Source organism: Trachypithecus francoisi, unplaced genomic scaffold (genome assembly GCF_009764315.1).
Source record: "Trachypithecus francoisi isolate TF-2019V2 unplaced genomic scaffold, Tfra_2.0 Lachesis_group8, whole genome shotgun sequence".
In the NCBI taxonomy this organism is placed as follows: Eukaryota; Metazoa; Chordata; class Mammalia; order Primates; family Cercopithecidae; genus Trachypithecus; species Trachypithecus francoisi.
Genome location: NW_022681473.1, coordinates 65,479,041 through 65,502,234, shown reverse-complemented (window position 1 = coordinate 65,502,234; position 23,194 = coordinate 65,479,041). Strand labels below are relative to the sequence as shown.

The 23,194-nt window shown below is 37.8% G+C and overlaps 1 protein-coding gene across 3 annotated transcripts in view; it reads right to left on the bottom strand.

The window, feature by feature from the left end:
- The window catches only part of POLD3 (DNA polymerase delta 3, accessory subunit), a 55,980-nt gene that overhangs the window by 7,171 nt on the left and 25,615 nt on the right, over nucleotides 1-23,194 (bottom strand). For all 3 annotated transcript variants that reach the window (XM_033204078.1, XM_033204080.1, XM_033204079.1), the window contains exons 6-10: nucleotides 19,577-19,844; nucleotides 18,314-18,386; nucleotides 10,501-10,666; nucleotides 6,813-6,919; nucleotides 1,487-1,596 (exon numbers count right to left, since the gene is read on the bottom strand). In XM_033204078.1, the coding sequence (XP_033059969.1) occupies nucleotides 1,487-1,596; nucleotides 6,813-6,919; nucleotides 10,501-10,666; nucleotides 18,314-18,386; nucleotides 19,577-19,844 (724 nt within the window). The remainder of the gene's footprint in view (nucleotides 1-1,486; nucleotides 1,597-6,812; nucleotides 6,920-10,500; nucleotides 10,667-18,313; nucleotides 18,387-19,576; nucleotides 19,845-23,194) is intronic.

The window sequence follows — 23,194 nt, the reverse complement described above, 5'->3', positions numbered from 1 at the left end:
AGGATACAATGTTAAGCTGATCAATTATACAGAAAAATAACAAAAGCTTTTAAATCTATACTAATCATTCTCCAATACTCCATTATGATAAAAAGTTGAAAGAGAAACTCTACATTAGTTTTAGAGAACCAACCCCATCACATAGACAAGTTACGCTCACTATATACACAGGCTTGATATTTCATTGTTCATAAGAAGGAAAGTAGCATGCTGAAGAAAGAACTGTGTTCTGTTCATTCGGTCAATAAGTTTTTGCTGGGTAGTGCAGGCGACATGGTTAACAAGTAGGATAAGGACCTTAGTGGAGGAGACAGATAAGGAAAGCAGACCACTGCAATACAGTGTGGTGAGGGCTTCCATGGAGGGCTGAGGCAGATATTATGGGAGCACACAGGGAAGGCCCCTAAACCACAACAGGGGTTTCTGTGGCATATGCCCTTGCTGTAGATACTTGCTATGTCAGCCTTCACATTTCTTGTTTTTTTTTTTTTTTGGTTTGTTTTTTAGAGACAAGGTCTTGCTCTGTTGCCCAGGCTGGAGTGCAGAAGTGCAATCATAACTCACGGCAGTAGTCCAACTCCTGGGCTCAAATGATCATCCCGCCTCAGCCTCCCAAGTAGCTGAAACTAAAAAGCATGTGCCACCATGCCCAGATATTTTTAAAGTAGAGACAAGGTCTCCCTGTGTTGCCCAGGTCTCAAACTCCCGGACTCAGGCGTTCTGCCCACCTCAGCCTTCCAAAGTGCTGGGATTACAGGTGTGAGCCAACATGCCTGGCCGGCCTTGACACTTCAACATTACACCTATCTAATTTAGTCTCAAATAGGTATTACTAATACCAACTTCCTTTTATCTCCACTGGTCTCTTTCATCCCATTTTCGCTTCAGCTAATGAGGAAATCAGTGTAAGATTTAAATGATGGTCTTGACACAATGAATTAAGAAAAACTAACAGCCACAAAGGAAAAAAAAAACTGTCAGCAACTATTTTTTCAACTCTTCATTATCTACACTAATAGATGTAAAAAAGATGCAGCTGAAGAGCGTTCCAAGCTGTATTTCCCCTTTGGCTGACAGTTTTCCCATCCAGCCCTTTTCCAGAATTGCTTCTGAAGGGCAGCAAATGTGTTTAAGTTGTTTGTTCCCCTGTCTTTCACATGTTGCTCTGATGCAGAGGGATCTCTTTTTGCACCACTCTAACAGGAGGTGTACAGCACAGCAGAGATGCCGAAGGTCATGAATACAGAACAGCTCCCAGGTTCCACCTCTGCAACGTTCTTGAGACTATACCCGCTAGCGAAATCTCCCTTCAGGTGAGAATGGAGGAATACCCATTCTGTACAACCTGTAGGAGAGCAGAATGAGACAAGAGCCATCTACTGGCATTTGTGAAGTATACAGCAAGGGAACTGATTTAGCAAAGTGGTGGTAGGTCCTTAAGACATAAAGGATACATGGATATGCAAGAATCCCAGTATAATTTTACCTTGACAGGAGGTTCAGGCTCAGTCTTTGGCACTGGTTCAAGAGGTGGAGACGGAGGAGGAGGTGGGGATGGTGACTCAGCTTCATAAGCCCCAGGAGAGTCTGGGAAGACTGAAATAATGAAACAGACTCAGATCAGAGAACTACAAGCACTATCTGGTATAATGCCTTCTCCACTGGTTCTCTAAATGGACATGTCCAGCAAAGGGTAATTAGCAAGCAGTAATTCATGGTAACCAAGAACTTTGCAGTTATATAGTTATCTTTAAAATATATATTTTATTAATTTTATACAAATAAAATCAGAGAATCAAGAATTATTACAGCCAGAAGTATCTTAGCTAAATGTTTTCTTTTATAGCTAAGTCAGGTTATGAAGTTGGTTTGTAAATATCCACTCATCGCCTTCCATATGCCATGTATTTCACTTTATTTTTACAACAACTCTGAGACAGATTTTCTTATTTGCACATTACAGTAAATAGAGGTTCAGAGGGGTTCCGAAACTTGCCAAGGTCACACAGCTTATAACTGAGACAGAAGGTTTTAAGCCTAAGTCAATCCAATTCTACAGCCTTGCTATTCCAACTATACCATGCCACTTTACCATTGAGGACAAGACATTATCTCTCAAGATCTATGTGGAGACAATCCCTCAGGTTATAACGAATGTTCTATGCCAGAGTCTTTCACTGTGACCTAAGGCTTTTCATCACCTGAGATGTTTGTTAGACTGAAAATCTCCAGCTGATGTTAAGAGTATAAACTTGGAGGTGGGTGAAGTCATCTTTTAAATGATTATCATTATTTAAGCTCTAACAACTAGGACCTGATTAATATTTTGCATATTTCTAGTGACTGCTCCATTGATAAGGCTTGTTGTGCTACACTAAGGTTAACAGGAAAGCATACTTTTAGGGAAAAAATACTGCTGTGGAAGTGGCATCACCCAAGAAATGAGCACCACCAGAGGGATCCCATGATTTCTCAACAATTGCAGAATTGGTGGTCTTAGTAAACGGCCCATGAGAGGGGAAGCAAAAATCCTCAACTGACCTATTACTCAATCACCACAAAGAAAGTGCTGGTCAGGGGACTGGGTAGCGACTTAGCCTCACCTGCTCCCTGAATCTCCTGGCTGTATTCAAATTTTTAACACAAGTCTTGGATCTGAAATTCTCCCAACTGAATAGGTCAGTGTTAAAAATTATGACAGTGAAGAGAGTTCAAGGCCAAATGACCTAAAGAGGTGAAACAGAACAAGAGCCAGAATGAACAATAAATTACACACTTTAAGTATAAAATGGGCCCCAAAAACTTTATAAGCTGTGGGAAACAAGAGAGAGAAACATAAAAGGAAAGCAGTCCAGCTATCAGCACAGCTCTGGGAGGCTAGAACATGATGGGAACTCAGGCAAGAGAAAAGTCAAACCCCAGAAGCAAGTCTCCATTGTTCTGAAGGAACAGCTATGAAGAAAGCTGGGCTATAATGGTAGATGTGTTATAATGCGAGGAGGAAAGTTTAGGCAATGAGGAAGCCAAAGGAATTTTGAGACTCACAGTAATAAACTTAGGCATTCTTATTTCCACTTCTGAAACCAGTTGACTTAATCAAAGAAAACAATCCTAGTGACACCCTCTAAGAACCCTTCACAGCACTGTATGCAAATGTTTATCTAGATCCCCAATCTAGACTCTAAGCTCCAAAAAGGCAGAGACACCACGATTTCCCTGGCATAAACACAGAGTAACTGTGTGTGTGTGTGTGTGTGTGTGTATTTATTTACATAAAGGAAAACCACCACTTTCTGAACTAAATTTGGAATGAGGAACCCAGGTCAAGGAAGACAACATATATCTCTCTCTCCCTTCCACACACTCCCTGAGAGAAACACTGTGATAATAAACAAGCAAAACATTATGACTCCCCCAAACAGAGAAGAGAATAGAAGAGGAGTCAAGAGCCCTTAATGATTAAGAAATTTCAACAAATCCCTGGAAGATGGAAGGCAGATGGGAGAAAGTTGACAAAAGAGGCATCAGTCAAATTAGATGAATCAGAGAGTAGAGATTATTATCTATTATAAAACTTCTATTTTTATCTGACTTTTAAAATTGTAAATATCTACTACTTTGTTTAAACTTGCCGCCATTCATGCAGAATATGTCTGTCTGCCTTAGTCTTTACCAAGCCAAACATCCCCACTCAATACATTTTTACTGACATAGACATAAAGAATGTTCTATGCTCTGGTGTATTTTAAACAGATTTGTAGCCAATCTGCAACTCTTCAAGTGAAAGGTAAGCAATGAAGTATCACTTATTCCAGGAAAGCAACCTTTGTTGGGACAGAATAAAAACTGCAATGAAACTAATTTCAGAGATCCAGTATGTCAAAGAGTTCTCTGGCAGGGACAGGTAATTAGAATTCCCGGAAACCATTCACAGCTTCCTAGGACTCAGTATTTTTAAAAAATACCTATCTTTACCTAAAAATGGGGATCATTTGCTTAACATTCTCCATAAGCACCTTGCAAGGACTGAAAATATTAGCAAAGACTTAAAATATTTATGAGTTAAAACTACATTTCTTCCTAGCAATGTAGATGTTATTCTTAATGTTATTTCTTTCTGGGTCTGGCCTTTTGTTTTTTGCTTTACAAAGAGAGTATGTAGAACTACTCAAGGTGCATATGCCCTGCGGGGTAAAAGAGAAAGGAACAGTCCCTTGGGTAGAGAGTTACAAACAGAAGTGGAAGGGAATTCTCTGAAAAAACTGAAGGTACTTGCAAGTATGGGCACCTCAGCAGGAAGAGTAGAGTGAGTAATAAGAAAACTAACTGAACTTGTTTCCAGACACAGGTAAAAGAAAAAACAGGCCAGGTGCAGTGGCTCACGCCTGTAATCCCAGCACTTTGGGAGGCCAAGGCGGGTGGATCAAAGGGTCAGGAGTTCAAGACCAGCGTGGCCAACATGGTGACACCCCATCTCTACTAAAAATACACAAATTAGCTGGGCGTGGTGGTGGGCGCCTGTAATCCCAGCTACTTGGGAGGCTGAGGCAGAGAACAGGTTGAACCCGGGAGGCAGAGCTTGCAACGAGCGGAGATCACGCCACGGCACTCCAGCCTGGGCAACAGAGGTAGACACTGTCTCAAAAAAAAGAAGAAAAGAAAAGACAAAACAAAAGAAAACCATGTACCAAGCACTGTCTTGGCACTTCTGACACATCATCTTATTTCATGTTCATAAAAAGCCTGTACCATTTGTGATAAAAATCTCCATTTTAGAGATGCAAAAACAAGGAATTAAACAAGTTAACTAACCTGCTTAAAGTCACACAATAAATGGTCAAGGTAAAATTTAAACCCAGGTCTGCCTGACTCCAAAGTTCTTGTATTTTCTCTACTCCTGCTGTTTCTTTTCTAACTTCTGGCTGAAGACAGCATATTGAACTATATGACATACTCAGTGTAACAGAAATAAAGCAATAATAAGTTAGAGACTGTGTAAGGGTTTAAAATAAAATCCCACTGGCTTTGAGACAAAGATGAAATTTAAGAATAAAATGGCAGAGGTTTATAAATTTAGTCAGATGCCAAAAATTATCTTTGCCAAAGGAAAAAAATCTAAGAGCTTCTGCTCTATATCATCTGTTATTATAGGCTGTGCACCTCTATCGCATTTGTTCACATACCTTTCAAAACTAAATAACCCCACTTATATTTCTAATCACCCAACAGTATTATTTTTGTAGGCTACAGATCAGAACTACAGGGAATATTTCAGAATGATATAATGAGTGCTCAACCAACCATAGTAATTCCTTAACTTAGAACTGACTCCTTCACTAATAGTAGAGTATCTAATTTACCTTTTTAATGTACATTAGGTCGATGGCTTCAAAGACCTTTCCAAAATCTTCCCAAGGTCTTTTACTTATTGGAAATAGGGAAGACTGTTCCAATTAGCACCTATTCCTACATTTACTTCCTAATTATTTTCCCATGTGTCTACATGGAGTTGTTCCTTTCTGCAGCCTTGGCCAAAGCATTTTGATAAACGACAATGGAATGAAAATATAGCATTTGCCTCTCTGGGATGCTCATGTGTCTTATCCTACCCATTCTGAAGGGCCACTATAAACCACGGAAGGACATTGTACCTCTCACAGCATATCAACGGCTGTAATTCTAAACACATAGCATGAATGGTAGAATCTAAATCCACAGAAGTGTAAAAGATGCTACATCTCTATCACAGACTCAACTTTCTGCTATTATTTCTTGGGTCTGTTCATTTTTTTGCATTACTGTCATCCATATATATAATTTTTTTTTTTTCACTCACTTGTATAGTTGAACTGATATCCTTTTTTCAGAAGCCTCTCTTAGCATTTTCAATTCCTCTTAGTTTCTAGAAAAAGTAGAATCTTACAAGTTTCATTTTGTCCATTGATAGCACAGCAGGTTCCTTTTTTGCATTCATTATTATTCTTTACTCTCCCTTTTAGTATCTGTTTGTGTTTGTCTCTATATCTTCATGTGATGCTGAAATACTTTAGACTAGATTTCCCCTCATTACCTAAAATGTTTTATACCCATTATGCCATGAATTCATGGACAATTGATTAGAGCAGTTCAGACTTTTCACCACTGTGTCTCAAAGTGGGCTTTTCAAGGTACAGTCATCCACCAGCATATCAGTTCAACCCATTTAACTTTCTTTTTACCCTCCTTCGTTTTCTATATACTTTATACAATTTGGGGCAAGATCTTGGCTCTTCAAAATACTTGATATTTTTTAAAAAGCATATTAATGTTCCTGGTAAGACTCTTGCCCTTATGAGGTTTGCTTATCTTACACTGCCCACAGCCTAAAACTAGAAGGGTCCACAGTGTCATTCCCTTCCAACAATGACACTGCAGGTTGTTCCAGTTAACCCTAGTTTTACCTGTGTGGACCACCACCAATAATATCCTGGCTGCCTAGAATGTCACAATTCTTAAAAGACTCACATGAAGGTAGCCAAAGGAATATCCTCCCCTTAAAAGAAAAAAAAAAAAGAAAAGAAAAGAAAAGTCTTAGATAGTGTGTACAATAATAATTCTTATCCTCTTTCCCTGTGTTATTTTGACAAATTGACAAAAGATCATGGTTCTAGTCCAAAGGCTAACGCAAATTTCAAACAGAAAGAGGTGCTATGGTGTCTCTCAATGCTAGAATTACTACTCTTATTGTGATCCTTAATCCATTACTTTTTTAGCTCCTTGAACATTAAAAGTAGAATTGATCTCCCTAACCAAAAATGACTGGTAATGCCCACCTTCATCTTCACTGCTATCAGATTCAGGAAGTTTGATTCTTCTCCTTTTTTTCTTCATGTTTTCAGTTTCCTTTGTCTCATCATCAGATAACGCTACTCGCTTCCCCCTGTTGTCATCCAGAAATAAATTAAGCTTGTTACACATAACAAAAATGTAAGTATTCACATACTCTTATGGGTTTTGCTTTATAACTCGTGGTCTTAACTCCAGAGGGTAGAAAAGGACAGCCAAATAGTCCAACAAGGACTCTTGTTAAGGATACTCTGCTAACTGACCATAACTAGGTCACTTTATGAGGTGACTTGAATAAAAAATTTCTAGAGTTTTCTAGAAACTGCTGGAAGCTACAACCAGGTTATCAAAAATCTCTCCAAATTCCTTAATTCCCTGATAGGACTTTCAATTATCCAACAAGCATTAAATAAGCAGCTACTACATACATACAAGGCTCTTTCCTGGCCACTGAGAATACAATGATACAGAAGAAAATACTGTTTTCAAGAAGCTCTGGCAAGCACCACTGGCTATAAGGCAATGTGGTAGATTTAACTGGACAAATAAAATGTTATGGAATATAATTCATATTTGGAAAACTTAAAAGCTAAGTAGAAGTTCATCATGTAGAAAGGGGAAACATATTTTAAAGAGAAAGAACAATATGAGCAAAGGCAGAGATATCCTTTTAAGGTGATTCTAATGACATAATAATAATAAAAAAAAAAACCTAGACTCTGCCGTGACATTATTTAGCTCCTCAGGATGAATGGATACTCCATCACACTCCTCATGCAACCAACAACTAATTTATCAAAGGCCTACTAAATGTTAGAGACACAAATATATACAAGACATAATCTTTGCCATCAAGTACCTTATGTCTTATATAACTTTAAATACCAACTTTCCTTTCTACCTTGAACTAGAAAAAGAACAATTAAACCCAAAGTAAAAGGAAACAATAAAGATAAGAACAGAAATCAATGAGATAAAAAAAAGAAAATTAACAAAGCCAACGTTGTTATTTGTGGGAAAGAGATTAATAAAATTAATAAGCTTTTTATAAAACCCATTTTGAAAACAGAAAAATATAAATTACCAATCAGGAATGAAACAGTGAAGAAATCTGTATGGAGTACAGGTTCTGCAAACTCGAAGAATAAGGTTATATAATGAACAGGTTTATGCCAATAAACTCAGCAATTTAGATCAAACTTTGAGTTTTAAAAGCACAACTCAGTCAAAACTGATCCAAAAGAACTAGAGAATTTGAACAGCTCTAGTTAAATCAAATTCACAATAAAAATCTTTGCCACAAATAAAATCCAGCCCTGGATTCACTGGTAAATTTTATTAAACATTTGAAAAATATGTACGTATATATAAACTCCTTCAGAAAACAGAGGAAACTTCTCCCAACTGCGGTCATGGATCACTTAATGACGGACACATTTTGAGCAATGCATTGCTAGGTGATTTCACTGTGTGAATGTTGTAGAGTGTACTCACACAAACCTAGATGGTCTAGTCTACTGCTCCTAGGCTACAAACCTGTACATCATTATTACTGTACTCAATACTGTAGGCAACTGTAACACAACGGTATTTGTGTATTTAAACATCTAAAAAGAGAAAAGATAGTAAAAATACTGTATAAAAAAGATTTAAAATGGTACACATGCATAGGGCACTTGCCATGAATGGGGCTTTCAGCACTGAAAGTTGCTCTGGCTGAGTCAGTGAGTGAGTAGTGAGTGAATGTGAAGGTCACAGGATGTTACTATACACTACTGTAGACTTTATCAACACTAGATACTCAGGGAATACTACATTTATTTTAAAATGTTTTTCTTTCTTCAATAATAAACAGCTTACTGTAACTTTATTTTCAATTTTATAACGTTTTGGCTCTTTTGTAATAACAGCTTAAAACACAAAAAATTGTACAGCTGTACAAAAATATTTTCTTTATATCCCTATTCTATAGGCTTTTCTCTGTTTTAAAAATTTTGTATTTACTTTTTAAACTTTTTTTGTTGAAAGCTAAGACCCAAACACACGTTAGCCTCAGCCTACACAGGGTCAGAATCATTGTCTTCCACCTCCACATCTTGTCCCACTGGAAGGTCTTCTTCAGGGGCAGTAACACATATGAAGCTGTCATCTCTAATGATAACAATGCCTTCCTTTGGAATATCTCCTAACAACTGCCTGAGGCTATTTTACAGTCAACTTTTTTTATAAGTAGAAAGACTACTGTCCTCTAAAATGATAAAAAGTATAGTGCAGTAATTATAGTAGCCCAGTCATTTTTATTATCAAGTATTATGTATACATAACTATTAATATATATGCTATACTTTCACATGACTGGCAGCACAGTAGGTATGTTTATACCAGCATCATCACAAACACGTGAGGAAAGTATTGTACTACCATGTCATGACAGCTATGATGTCATTAGGCGATAGGAATTTTTCAGCTCCATTATAATCTTATGGGACCACTGTCATATATGTGGCCCATTGTTGACCCAAACATTGTTATGCAGTGCATGACTAATCTTATGAAGTCAGCACAATCTTGACACAGCAACTTGATAAAGACATTACCAGAAAAGAAAGTAACTGACCACAGCCCTCATAAACACAGGCAACAAATGCTTAGTGTAATATTAACAAATTTAATCCAGCAATATATAAAAAGGGATAATACATCATAACTAAGTGGAGTCTATCCCAAGAACACAAGGTTGGCCTAATTCCACCACATTAATAAAAACACCATCTGAGCATCCAATACATTCAAAAAAGCATCTGTCAAAATTCAATAACCACTCATAATAAAACCTCTTAGCAACCTTGGAACAGAAAACAACTTCCTCAATCTGGTTAAGGGAATCTATTAAAAATCTACATTTAACATCACATTTAGTAGTGAAATATTGAATGCATTCCTGGCAATAAGCATCAACAGTGAGTGATGTACCCATGGCTGGGGACATTTTTATCCATTCAGGTCATATGTTCCTAGGAGGTGAGGCCCACTGGACAGAGCTTTAACCCTCTAAAATTTCACCATTTTGTTGATGTTTTCAACGAGAGTAATCCCAACCTTGCCACAAAAGTTGTCTTTCTAGGCCTATCAGGGTTGACAGTGTCCTTTAGAATTTCTTTCAACAGATTAATTCTACCAACTATGAGGTAGTGTCTCCAATTCCTGGATCTAGTTTTAATAGCTTATGTGCTTTTTATTTTCTTTTCTAATTACATTTTACCACTTGAAAAATAAACTCATTGATACAAAAAGAAAACAAAGAACTTTTTCTCTTAAATTTGACTGGAAACAGTAACCCTTCATTTGGCAAATTGAAGTGAAACACACACACACACACAATTAGACACACTTATGCCATGTCCACAAATTTGAAACAAAAACTAACAATCAATTTAGATCAATAAGGCCAAAAAAATGACTTTAGTCCTTAAATCATCCAAACTGGCTGATTCCACAGTTCTACTCCACTAGATAAGCTAGTGGGCTTCTCTTTCCATTTCGGTTGTATAGTTGTATCCCTAAGGCATTAAGTGGGATTTAGTACTTAACTGAAAACTGCCTGCTGTCAAGCCCAAAGAGACCTTTTCACCCCTAGTAGAGACTCTTCCCCAACAAGCAACAACATTTTCCTACCTTTTTTTTTCCTTCTGCAGCACCTTAACAGGCTCTGCTTTTTTGCTGGATTTTTTCAGGCCTGCAGGAGTTGCCAGCTTTGGTTCAGTGACAGATACTGTAGGCTGCTCCACTATTTTTTCTTCTTTCACTGCTTGTTCTGAGTCCAAATTGACTTTAAGTTTATCTATAAATAGAGTATAGCAGACGACATATGACCCCATCATGCAATATTAATACATCATTCTTTTGACAGTCTACCATGTGCCAGGTAATATGTTAGGAGCAGGGTCAAAAAGGAGCTCATGGACTATTTAGAAAACATTCCTCCTTTCCAACTACCACTCTAACTGTAACTTTTCATTTCTGCCTCCTGCTAATCCCTCATTGTATCACAGCCCCCAGGCTAAATGATAGTAAAAGCAAGGCTTAGAAAAAACACATACAACTTTATGAGGTATCATCCTTTTCATTTTCAGATGAGGAAAATCAATAATCAGAAGGATTACAAGATGTTTCCCAACAATACACAGTTTACAAATGGTGACAACGATTTGTAGCCAAGACCTTTACTTTCTATATATTCTATCTTTTAATGCCTGGATACCCTTAATATCTCACTACTACCTTAATGATAAAATTTAAAGACATTTTGGATTCAAGGAAGTTTGATTCAAATCCCGCTTCACTCTGGGCAAGTTATTTTATCTAAAAGTCAGTCTTTTCTACACCTGAGATAATATTTACAAGATTATTATAAGGATTAAAAGAGATCAGTATTGGTTAAATGATTTATCCAAGGTAACACTGACAGAAAAGGTAAGCGTTGGGATTTGAACGGAAGTCAGTTTAACTCCTCAAAGTCCTTAACCCTTTCCCTACACCGAGCTGAAGAACGACTACTGTGCAACAGGGAGAACTAAGAAATGCAAAAAGGCCTAGCCATCTGAGGAACTATAGAAGCATGTCATCTAGCCTTCACACTGTACTTAGTGATAGCTTTTCACAAGTAAAGTCACAAAATACTATTAGAAAGCTGTCAATAGCTGGAGGCACTTCAATAAGTAGTTTTGGTTATATGTTGTTATAATAGCTTAAACCTTCTACAGTGTAGAAAAAAACTGGTATCATAGTCTTGGCTATTATGCATAGCTTAGTATAATAATTTATAAATAATGTGTATTATTTGAAGGTGTAGGTGATGGACCAAAGTGTAAAATGCAATCTATTTACACTTTTCTTTTTCCTGAAGACTTGAATGGAAAATGCGAATGGTGGAATCCACCTTTCCAATGATGGCATACTCTTGCATTTTCAACTGTTATTCTCAAGTATCAGTGCCTCTCAAATATCCCAAATTGTGTAAGAGAGTAAACATGCATCTCCAGGGCTCTAGGGGTCAACAGCCAATCCAAAAAATACAGTTCACTGGAGTCACATGTGTAGCTTTAAAATTTATGCAAATTTTGCAATCTATCACATAAATTATATTGTTTTAATAGCAATTGTTTTAAAAATGGCATCATTAGGAGAAAAAACCTCCGAATACTTCCTACCTACCTTATGGATTAAGGAAAGAGAGGCTATTGCATTGAGTTTACCAATTACAGAAAACTGATCTCAATTAAAATGCCACTGATCAAACATTAGATTCAGCATCCAGAGTTTCTTCTCTCTGTCTTGGTTTCACAGAATTTTGAGAACTCCAACTTAAACATATATGCAGCTACCAATAGCCAATTAACTGGTAAAGAGGTAGTTCAATGCAACAATTTAAGGCGATTATTAAGGAAAATTTAATGACATTTTGTTACCTGAACGATCAAGTCACCTATTTTCTAGCTGATTAAAAGCATTTCCTTCTTATACTCAAGAAAACATGAAACCTTTTCAAGCAAATAAAGATAACCAATTATGACCTTTAAATTTTGTAACCAATGCTGAATTTTATTACATACAAAGCATTACTTTTAAAAATTGAGATATAATTCACATACCATAAAACTCATCATTTTACATGCAGTGGGTTTTAGTTGTATATCCACCATAACTGTCCAATTTTAGAGTATTTTCATCACCCCAAAAAGAAACCCTGAACCCATTAGCATTCCTCCTCGACCCCAGTGCAGTCCCTGACAACCAAACTTCCTCTCCTCTCCTCTCCTTCCTCTTTCTCTTTCTTTTCCCTTTTTTTTTTTTTAAGACAGAGTCTCACTCTGTCGCCCAGGCTGGAGTGCAGTGCAGCGATCTTGGCTCACTGCAAGCTCCGTCTCCCGGGTTCACGCCATCCTCCTGCCTTAGCCTCCCGAGTAGCTGAGACTACAGGTGCCTGCCACCACGCCTGGCTAATTTTTTGTATTTTTTTAGTAGAGATGGATTTTCACCGTGTTAACCAGGATGGTCTCGATCTCCTGACCTCATGATCTGCCCGCCTCAGCCTCCCAAAGTGCTGGGATTACAGGCATGAGCCACCACGCCCGGCCCCTACTTTCTGTCTCTATAGACTTGCCTATTCTGGATGTTTCATACAAATGAAATCATATATGATCTTTTCTATCTGGCTTATTTCACTTAATATTTCAAGGTTCATCCATGTATATCACATATCAATCTGTACTTCATTACTTTTTTTTTTTTTTATACTTTAAGTTCTAGGGTACATGTGCATAACGTGCAGGTTTGTTACATATGTATACTTGTGCCATGTTGGTGTGCTGCACCCATCAACTCATCAGCACCCATCAATTCGTCATTTACATCAGGTATAACTCCCAATGCAATCCCTCCCCCCTCCCCTCTCCCCATGATAGGCCCCCATGTGTGATGTTTCCCTTCCCGAGTCCAAGTGATCTCATTGTTCAGTTCCCACCTATGAGTGAGAACATGCGCTGTTTGGTTTTCTGTTCTTGTGATAGTTTGCTAAGAATAATGGTTTCCAGCTGCATCCATGTCCCTACAAAGGACACAAACTCATCCTTTTTATGGCTGCATAGTATTCCATGGTGTATATGTGCCACATTTTCTTAATCCAGTCTGTCACAGATGGACATTTGGGTTGATTCCAAGTCTTTGCTATTGTGAATGGTGCCGCAATAAACATACGTGTGCATGTGTCTTTATAGCAGCATGATTTATAATCCTTTGGTATATACCCAGTAGTGGGATGGCTGGGTCATATGGTACATCTAGTTCTAGATCCTTGAGGAATTGCCATACTGTTTTCCATAATGGTTGAACTAGTTTACAATCCCACCAACAGTGTTAAAGTGTTCCTATTCTCCACATCCTCTCCAGCACCTGTTGTTTCCTGACTTTTGAATGATTGCCATTCTAACTGGTGTGAGATGGTATCTCATTGTGGTTTTGATTTGCATTTCTCTGATGGCCAGTGATGATGAGCATTTTTTCATGTGTCTGTTGGCTGTATGAATGTCTTCTTTTGAGAAATGTCTGTTCATATCCTTTGCCCACTTTTTGATGGGGTTATTTTTTCTTGTAAATTTGTTTGAGTTCTTTGTAGGTTCTGGATATTAGCCCTTTGTCAGATGAGTAGATTGCAAAAATTTTCTCCCATTCTGTAGGTTGCCTGTTCACTCTGATGGTAGTTTCTTTTGCTGTGCAGAAGCTCTTTAGTTTAATTAGATCCCATTTGTCAATTTTGGCTTTTGCTGCCGTTGCTTTTGGTGTTTTAGACATGAAGTCCTTGCTCATGCCTATGTCCTGAATGGTACTACCTAGGTTTTCTTCTAGGGTTTTTATGGTATTAGGTCTAACATTTAAGTCTCTAATCCATCTTGAATTAATCTGCGTATAAGGAGTAAGGAAAGGATCCAGTTTCAGCTTTCTACTTATGGCTAGCCAATTTTCCCAGCACCATTTATTAAATAGGGAATCCTTCCCCCATTTCTTGTTTCTCTCAGGTTTGTCAAAGATCAGATGGCTGTAGATGTGTGGTATTATTTCTGAGGACTCTGTTCTGTTCCATTGGTCTATATCTCTGTTTTGGTACCAGTATCATGCTGTTTTGGTTACTGTAGCCTTGTAGTATAGTTTGAAGTCAGGTAGCGTGACGCCTCCAGCTTTGTCCTTTTGACTTAGGATTGTCTTGGCAATGCGGGCTCTTTTTTGGTTCCATATGAACTTTAAAGCAGTTTTTTCCAATTCTGTGAAGAAACTCATTGGTAGCTTGACGGGGATGGCATTGAATCTATAAATAACCCTGGGCAGTATGGCCATTGTCAGGATATTGATTCTTCCTATCCATGAGCATGGTATGTTCTTCCATTTGTTTGTGTCCTCTTTGATTTCACTGAGCAGTGGTTTGTAGTTCTCCTTGAAGAGGTCCTTTCCATCCCTTGTAAGTTGGATTCCTAGGTATTTGATTCTCTTTGAAGCAATTGTGAATGGAAGTTCATTCATGATTTGGCTCTCTGTTTGTCTGTTACTGGTGTATAAGAATGCTTGTGATTTTTGCACATTAATTTTGTATCCTGAGACTTTGCTGAAGTTGCTTATCAACTTAAGGAGATTTTGGGCTGAGACAATGGGGTTTTCTAAATATACAATCATGTCATCTGCAAACAGGGACAATTTGACTTCTTCTTTTCCTAACTGAATACCCTTGATTTCTTTCTCTTGCCTGATTGCCCTAGCCAGAACTTCCAACACTACGTTGAATAGGAGTGGTGAGAGAGGGCATCCCTGTCTTGTGCCAGTTTTCAAAGGAAATTTTTCCAGTTTTTGCCCATTCAGTATGATATTAGCTGTGGGTATGTCATAAATAGCTCTTATTATTTTGAGGTACGTTCCATCAATACCAAATTTATTGAGCATTTTTAGCATGAAGGGCTGTTGATTTTGTCAAAAGCCTTTTCTGCATCTATTGAGATAATCATGTGGTTCTTGTCTTTGGTTCTGTTTATATGCTGGATTACGTTTATTGATTTGCGAATGTTGAACCAGCCTTGCATCCCAGGGATGAAGCCCACTTGATCATGGTGGATAAGCTTTTTGATGTGCTGCTGAATCCGGTTTGCCAGTATTTTATTGAGGATTTTTGCATCGATGTTCATCAGGGATATTGGTCTAAAATTTTCTTTTTTTGTTGTGTCTCTGCTAGGCCTTGGTATCAAGATGATGTTGGCCTCATAAAATGAGTTAGGGAGGATTCCCTCTTTTTCTATTGATTGGAATAGTTTCAGAAGGAATGGTACCAGCTCCTCCTTGTACCTCTGGTAGAATTCAGCTGTGAATCCATCTGGTCCTGGACTTTTTTTGGTTGGTAGGCTATTAATTATACTTCATTACTTTTTATAGCTGAATAACATTTCATTGTCTGGATATACCACCTTTGTTTATCTATTCATCAGATGACAGACTTTTGGACTGTTTCAATTTTTGGCTATTATGAAGAATGCTGCTATGAACATCTATGTCCAAGTTTTTGTGTGGACATACAGTTTTAATTCCCTTGAGTAGATATCTAGGAGAGGAACTGCTGCTCTATGTTTAACTTTTAGAAGTACTGCCACATCATTTTCCAAAGTGAGTACACATCATTTTACATTCCCCACAGCAGAGCACGAGGGTTCAATTTCTCCATATCCTTGCCAACAACTTGTTACTGTCCAGTATTAAGTTTACACGGTTCAAGTCCCCACAATGAACTCTCTTCATCCAATTCTCAAGCTTCATTTTCATTGTAATGATCTTGTCATGTGTCAAATACAATAAAAAAATCCTAATTTTACTCTGAACATTCAGCCTTGAAGAAATGTCTGTTAAATAAATTAACTTTGTAAGCAATTCTTTTTTTTACATTAATATTTAATAGTATTTTATTTTATCCAGGTTTTCCCCCTCACTGAATTATGTGCCATTATAACACCTTATTACTCCTACCTAGCAATTACAATCATCCACTATTTGAATGTTTTCTTTCCTTTTTTTTTTTTTTTTAAGGAATGGGGTCTTGCTATATTTTTGGCTGGACTGGATTTGAATTCATGGGCTCAAGCAAATCTCCTGCCTCGGTCTCCCGAGTAGCTGGGATTATAGGCATGTACCACCATGCCTGGCTTTTTTTCCATATTTATTTGTTCATCTCTCTCAGTAGAGTATAAGGACTTGAGGCAGGGACCTTGTCTTTTTCTCTATTGTATCACCAGTGTATAACAATGCCAAGCATATAGCAGGTGCTTGATCTATTTGCTAACTAAACACATGACTTAAATAAGCACACTTCTGTATAGTTTGACTTTTTTAAACAATTCACAATCACATATTTTATGTATTTTAAAAATAAGAATTTTAAAATTCACTGGGTTTTTACGGTTACAAATGCATTAAAAAAAAAAAGCAACCAACAAAAAGATGGGTCTCATCAAAGTTGCCAAGAAACCATGATCTGATTGGGTACAGTGGCCCATACCAGCTAGGCAGGTCAGTGACAGCATGATGCTTTAACACAGCAGTCCTCAACCTTTTTGGCACCAGGGACCAGTTTCATGGTAGACAATTTTTCCACAGGCAGGGGTGGTGGTGGGCAGCAGGGTAGGGGTGGTTTCAGGATGAAACTGTTTCACCTCAGATCATCAGGCATTAGATTCTCACAAGGAGCCCGCAACCTAGATCCCTCACATGTGCAGTTCACAAAAGGGTTCGCAATCCTATAAGAATCTAATGCCAGCACTGATCTGACAGGAGGTGGAGTTCAGGCATAATAATGCTTGCTCATTTGCTGCTCACCTCCTGTGCAAACTGGTCCCCAACAGGCCCCGGACTGCTACCCATCAGTGGCCTGTGGTTCGGGGACCTGTTTTAATAGAAGTAGGAAGCATTTCCTGTGCACCAACTGTGCCTGCAGTAATACAACAATGCTTCCCAGAAACCTTTAAGTATCACATTTTCCATTCACTTTTCTAGTTACCCATTCTGAGCTGCAAGAACACAAAAATGTTCTCTGACAGCTTTTATAGCAAACACAAAAACTGTCACGCTTACATAAGCAGAATATGAAAAAAAAATTTAGCCATCATGGAAAGGCAGAATTCTGACTAATTTTGCTTGCACAGGCATGTAACAAAATGCCTCCTTGAAAAATCTTTGTAAAACTGATGCTCCAAGAAAGTGTGCCATAATTATCCTGTGGCTCCTGCATTTTTCCTGGTATTCTACCACATACTCTCAGGGGATGTACACTTGATATGAGAAGTATGAAAATATGTGACTACTGGTTCTTTCCATACGGAAGAATTCTTACTTAAGTATCTTTTTAAAAATAAAGAAGATTTTTGCTTTCTCAAAAAAAGATTTTTAAATGTCCATTACAACTCAGGCCCTTCTAATTCACACTGGAAGTCTAATTCATTACTGTAAGTAATCTGCAAAAAATAACCTAAGAAAGGCAAAATATTTGCTTTTGTGGACCCTTGAGAGATAGAAGAAATAAAGGTCACACCAGGCAAACTGACTCTAGCATCCATGTTATTAACCTGAACACTATACTGCGTAGCCAGGTAGCCTCCCTTTTATTTTAATCACCCATTTTCAAGGGCCCTATGAAGGAAATAGTTCATTATCTTTTCAAGGCGGGAAGTTAAACCAGGAATAATAAATTGCTCTCGAAGAGATCTCAACTGAGCCTAACTCACCCGTAAAGTTCCAGCTGAGTTACTTTCATCAATATATTGGGCAGTACACTGTAAATTTATGTTAAGATGCAGGTAGTCTGCTGGATAGGCAAAAACTAAACAAAGTAACTTTCACTTCCAGTATAATATGTCATTACATTAACATTCATTCATTAGTCAAAGTAAGGTAAGAACATGCTTACTCATAGCAGCTTTTCCAAAAAAGTTGCTCAACATATTCCCTTTCCCTGGTGCCTTGTTGCCTGCTGAAGATGCCTACAAGCACAGAAAACACATATGATTTTTTGCTAGCATTTAGGCTGTTCATGAAGTAGCAGTCTCAAACAATCTCTTCGATAGCACACTGTTGCGATAGTATAGTCTCTATATAATGGTGCCAAAATGCGGAGGCGTTAGATATAAGAACAAATCTAGAACAATAATCCACACCAGATAGTAACTGGTGTTAATCTCTAAAGCTTAGTTTCTTATAGATCTTATAAAATTAATTACCCATGGATATGTCTAAACTTTTCTTGAGCACATTTAAAAACTATTTAATTTGACAGAATTAAAAAAGATCAGAGGCAGTATGTACACAAAGCGGGAAAACCTAAAACATTACATTTTTAATCATCAGAAGTAGATCTGAATTCCTGGCTCCCACTATTTAGTAGCAATATGAGCTCCAGGCAAATTACTTAAGTCTAGGTTTCAGTTTTACCATATGCGAAAGGGAAATAGTTAATACCTCCCTCACAGAACTGATAAGAGGATCTGAACAAAGACCAACCTATTGGTACACAGCTGAAATTCAATAAACATTATTGTTTTCCTCCATCCTTCTTTCCCAAGACAGACACTTGAAAATGACAGTGATCTAAATTAAATACACTTGACACTTGAAAATGACAGTGATAATAATAATAGTAAGAACAATAATTATACTTTTCTGGATTTTTAAAATAGTATCGGAATGATACTTTTCTTAAGTCAATGCCCTTAAGTTAGTTCAGATGACTGAACAATAAAAATCTAAGGGAAGCAAATAAAGCAAAAACAAAACAAAAATACTCACATAAAGTATAATAAGAATGGGAAATACACTAGGAAGGAAGGTATATATTTCAAAGCCCAGAACATAAGATGTTCCTCAGAATGACATATTGCAAATAAACATTTTTTTGAATGTTAACAATTCTAGAAGTGTTTTCACATGTTTTCATCTGGGTCTCACAACAATCTCGTTCGCAAAGGAAATCCAAGGCTTGGTGAGAATCATTATCAAAAGCAAAAGAACTCTTTCAGATAACAGTATCAAGTATTAAAGGGTTCAAACTAAAGTAGAAAAATCAGAACTGAATATCAGAACCTTATATAAATAAACTACTACCACTGGGACCATTAATGCTTTTCTAGTTACCCACTCTGAGCTGCAATGAAGGGTATCTTCAAAGAAGACTTACATTTGTTACTTCCTTAGCCTCTATTTTAGCTTCCTTGCTGGTTTCTTGGGTTTTAGCAGCAGCTTTGGAGGCAAACATTCCCATAATTCCTTTGGGCTGCTGGGAAACCTGCTTGGATGCAGGTGGGCCATGACCATTGGTGGTCAGCTCATTGTTGGCTTGTGTCTCACTTGACATGTGAAGATGTGACTGCTCAAACTTTTTGGAAGATGAAGAGGATTCAGCAGGAGATCTAGGGACTGCAGCTGCACATTGTATAGCACTAAATCTGGGGACAGAAATGTTATATTCAGTTAATGTCAGCATATGCATTCTTGGGTGGTTCAACAAAAAAAAGAGAAAGAAAAAAAAACTAATGTCAATATAAAACCTTATTTTCAAATTCTTGCTTCTTCCACACAATACTTAACTCTAATATTGTTTAAAATCGACTTTAGAAAAATGTTGTATGAAACTCTATTACATAAAGAAACAAATATTAGAGAGAAGTGAGTCACTTGTACTAGGTCATACATCTAGTTAGTAATAGACAGGGTTGGAATTAGGTGCCTTCTACCACCACTAATTGAATATTCTTGCTTTTTTTGAAAAAAGTATTCTAATTCAAAAGAGTAAGAATGCAACCAACAATAATAAAAGACGCAGTAATTTCATTATCCTTGGGAAATGAAATAGCCCTTGTTTTTAAAGACCTTCCTCTGATAGGGCTAGATTTGCAATAAATATTAACTGAATCAAAACTAAGCTTTAAATATTAACAAATTTCCTGGCAACTCTCTTGGCCAGAGTAAATCATGCTGTAGGGTTGGGTGCGCTGGCTCACGCTTGTAATCCCAGCGGTTTGGGAACCTGAGGTGGGCGCATCGCTTAAGTCTAGGAATTTAAGACCAGCCTGGGCAACATGGTGAAACTTTGTCTCTACAAAAAACACAAAAATTAGCTGGGTGTGGTGGCACATGCCTATAGCCCTGATTACTCGGGAGGCCAAGGTAGGAGGATCACCTGAATTCAGGAGGTCCAGGTTGCACTGAGCTATAAGTTCATCACTCAACTCCAGCCTAGGGAACAGAGTGAGACGCTGTCTCAAAATAAATAAACAAATCATGCTTTAAAACAAGGAAAAGGCTGGGTGTGGTGGCTCACGCCTGTAATCCCAACATTTTGGGAGGCCGAGGCAGGTGGATCATGAGGTCAGGAGTTCAAGACCAGCCTGGCACACGGTGAAACCTTGTCTCTACCGAAAATACAAAAGTTAGCTGGGCATGGTGGCACATGTCTGTAATCCCAGCTACTCAGGAGGCTGAGGCAGGAGAATTGCTTGAACCCGGGAGGCAGAGGTTACAGTGAGCCAAGATCACACCACTGCACTCCAGCCTGGGTGACAGAGTGAGACTCTGTCTCAAAACAAAAAACAAAAAAAAGAAAAATAGGAGAAGCTGGGAGCAGAGCCACTGGCTCCTATAACCTATAGTCCTTTACAGCCATTTGTTAATAATTTCTAATAATACTAACAGCACCAGACAAGTAAGTACGCCCAAGGCCAAGAGAAGAAAATTGGTGGAACAGCTTGCATGGCATATTAAAGGGAACATACATCTCTTCTCTAATCATTATAGAAGTGCTGTTTCACACAAATCCATAACATAACATTCCACATTGTGAATGGGTAATTGATTTAGCCTTCTCACAGGATTATTTTCTTTGTTAGAAAAAGCAAAGTTCCCCAGCTTTTTCTAACAAAGAAAAATATTTTATTTTTCGCAGTCTTGCTTATTGAGCATACGTAAGACCTCCTTGAAGTCTTATTTTTTATTTCAGGCACCCAGCTCAAGACCTGGCTCAGAAAAGTGCTAGAAACAACATGTTGAAAGAATGACTAAGTGAATGAAAGTGAGCCTTCTGGTTTCTCTCCCTTCTTTAGTGTATTACCTTCAACTTGGGGTGGGAGATTTCTAAACTATGTGGTGATAGCAATTATCTTAAAGATCAACCAGGTACAACTTCAAGATTAACTGCTAGAATACCTGGTCTAATGAAAAAAAAAAAGAAAATCCCTGATACATCATTTCATCTCAGAAGTAACTTTAAACTGGGCAGCCCCAAAGCTAGAGTCAAAAGCTCCAAAAATCTTCCACTGATTTATTATGGTCTTCATCAGAAAACTCTGTATTTACACACATCTTTTGTGCATCAGAGTTAAGAACAGATGGAAATCATTTGCTTTCACCCACTGCTCTTCCTCTCTGGCCTTGCAGTACTTCCATATACAAGGAAAAGGGTAATGTTTTATTTCACTGTCAACGTCTGAAGTTGGCGTTGAAACAACTCTTTCTCCTTCTGGTCTGAATTCCACACCTTAGGGTCAGGACCAGGAACTGGCAATGAGAAAGAGACCAAGTTAGGCTGGGAGTATGTCTGATGACAAGAGATCTCTCTGGTCAATCCTAAAATTTCAACTTTCTTCATGTCACAGCACTTAAAACACACGAAATCATGAGTCAGATCTCAGTTGGCCTATAATTCTCAGGACCAAATACAAACTCATTTGTTGGAGATAAATTCACTTTTCTACTGAGGATACTTTAAGTAATTAAGTAAAGTTTCACTGAAGTGCTTCCTATTACCACATTTCTACTTGCCATGTTTATTTTAGTGGGCCTTGGCAGATTTCATTTTGAATTTTTGCGTCACTTTTATTCTTGTTTGCTTACTTGCTAGATACAACAAAGGAACTGATGTTTAGAGCCTGGAATACCCAACTAGATTTAAAAATTTTTTGAAATCTAGTAATATATTTCAAATAAACTTATCAGGGTGTTAATATTTTCTTGAAATCCTTCCCTAAAAGACAAGAGACTTGTAAATTATTACTCTTTGGCTATATATTTGTTTATTTAATAAATATTTGTATGCCTATTATGCTCAAGGTTTTGAGCTAAAGAAAAAAAAGAACTAATGTCTATCACTAATTCACTCAATAACTACTTACTAGTGTGCCAGGCACTATTTTGGGTATATAGTTAACAACTGAGACACGATCCCTATTCTCATGGAACTTACAGAAACTATGGCAATTCTGTCTCTCTCTCTCCTTGAGGACCCATCTTTATCAGTCATCCCACCTCCCCAGGATTTTCAGCCTTTTCTTCTCTATAGCACCCTCCTAACAATCCAAGTTCAAGTCATTCTCAACTTTAGAAATGTATATATCCTTCCCGTCTCAATCCCTCCTTAGCTACCACCCTCTTTTCTGCTTTGCAGTCAAATCTCCTGGAAAGAGCTGTCTATATTTGCTGTCTCACTTCCTGTGTTCCCATTTACTTAGCTCACCAGAATCTGGTCACTCCACTGAAAATGCTCTTACCAAGGCTATCACTAAATTCCGTGGATAATTTTCACTTTCTAACTTACTTGGCTTCTCAGCAACGTTTAACATTGTTGACTGGTTCCTCCTACTTGAATCTCTTTCCTTAGGGGCTGAAACCCCATATACTCCTATCTCTGATAGCTCCCTCTTGAGCCTCCCTTTTTCAGTTCTTCCCTTGAAAAGCAGCTATCATTAAATAGTGCTTACTATGTGCCAAGTGCTATTCTAAGTGCTTAACACGTAATAGTCCA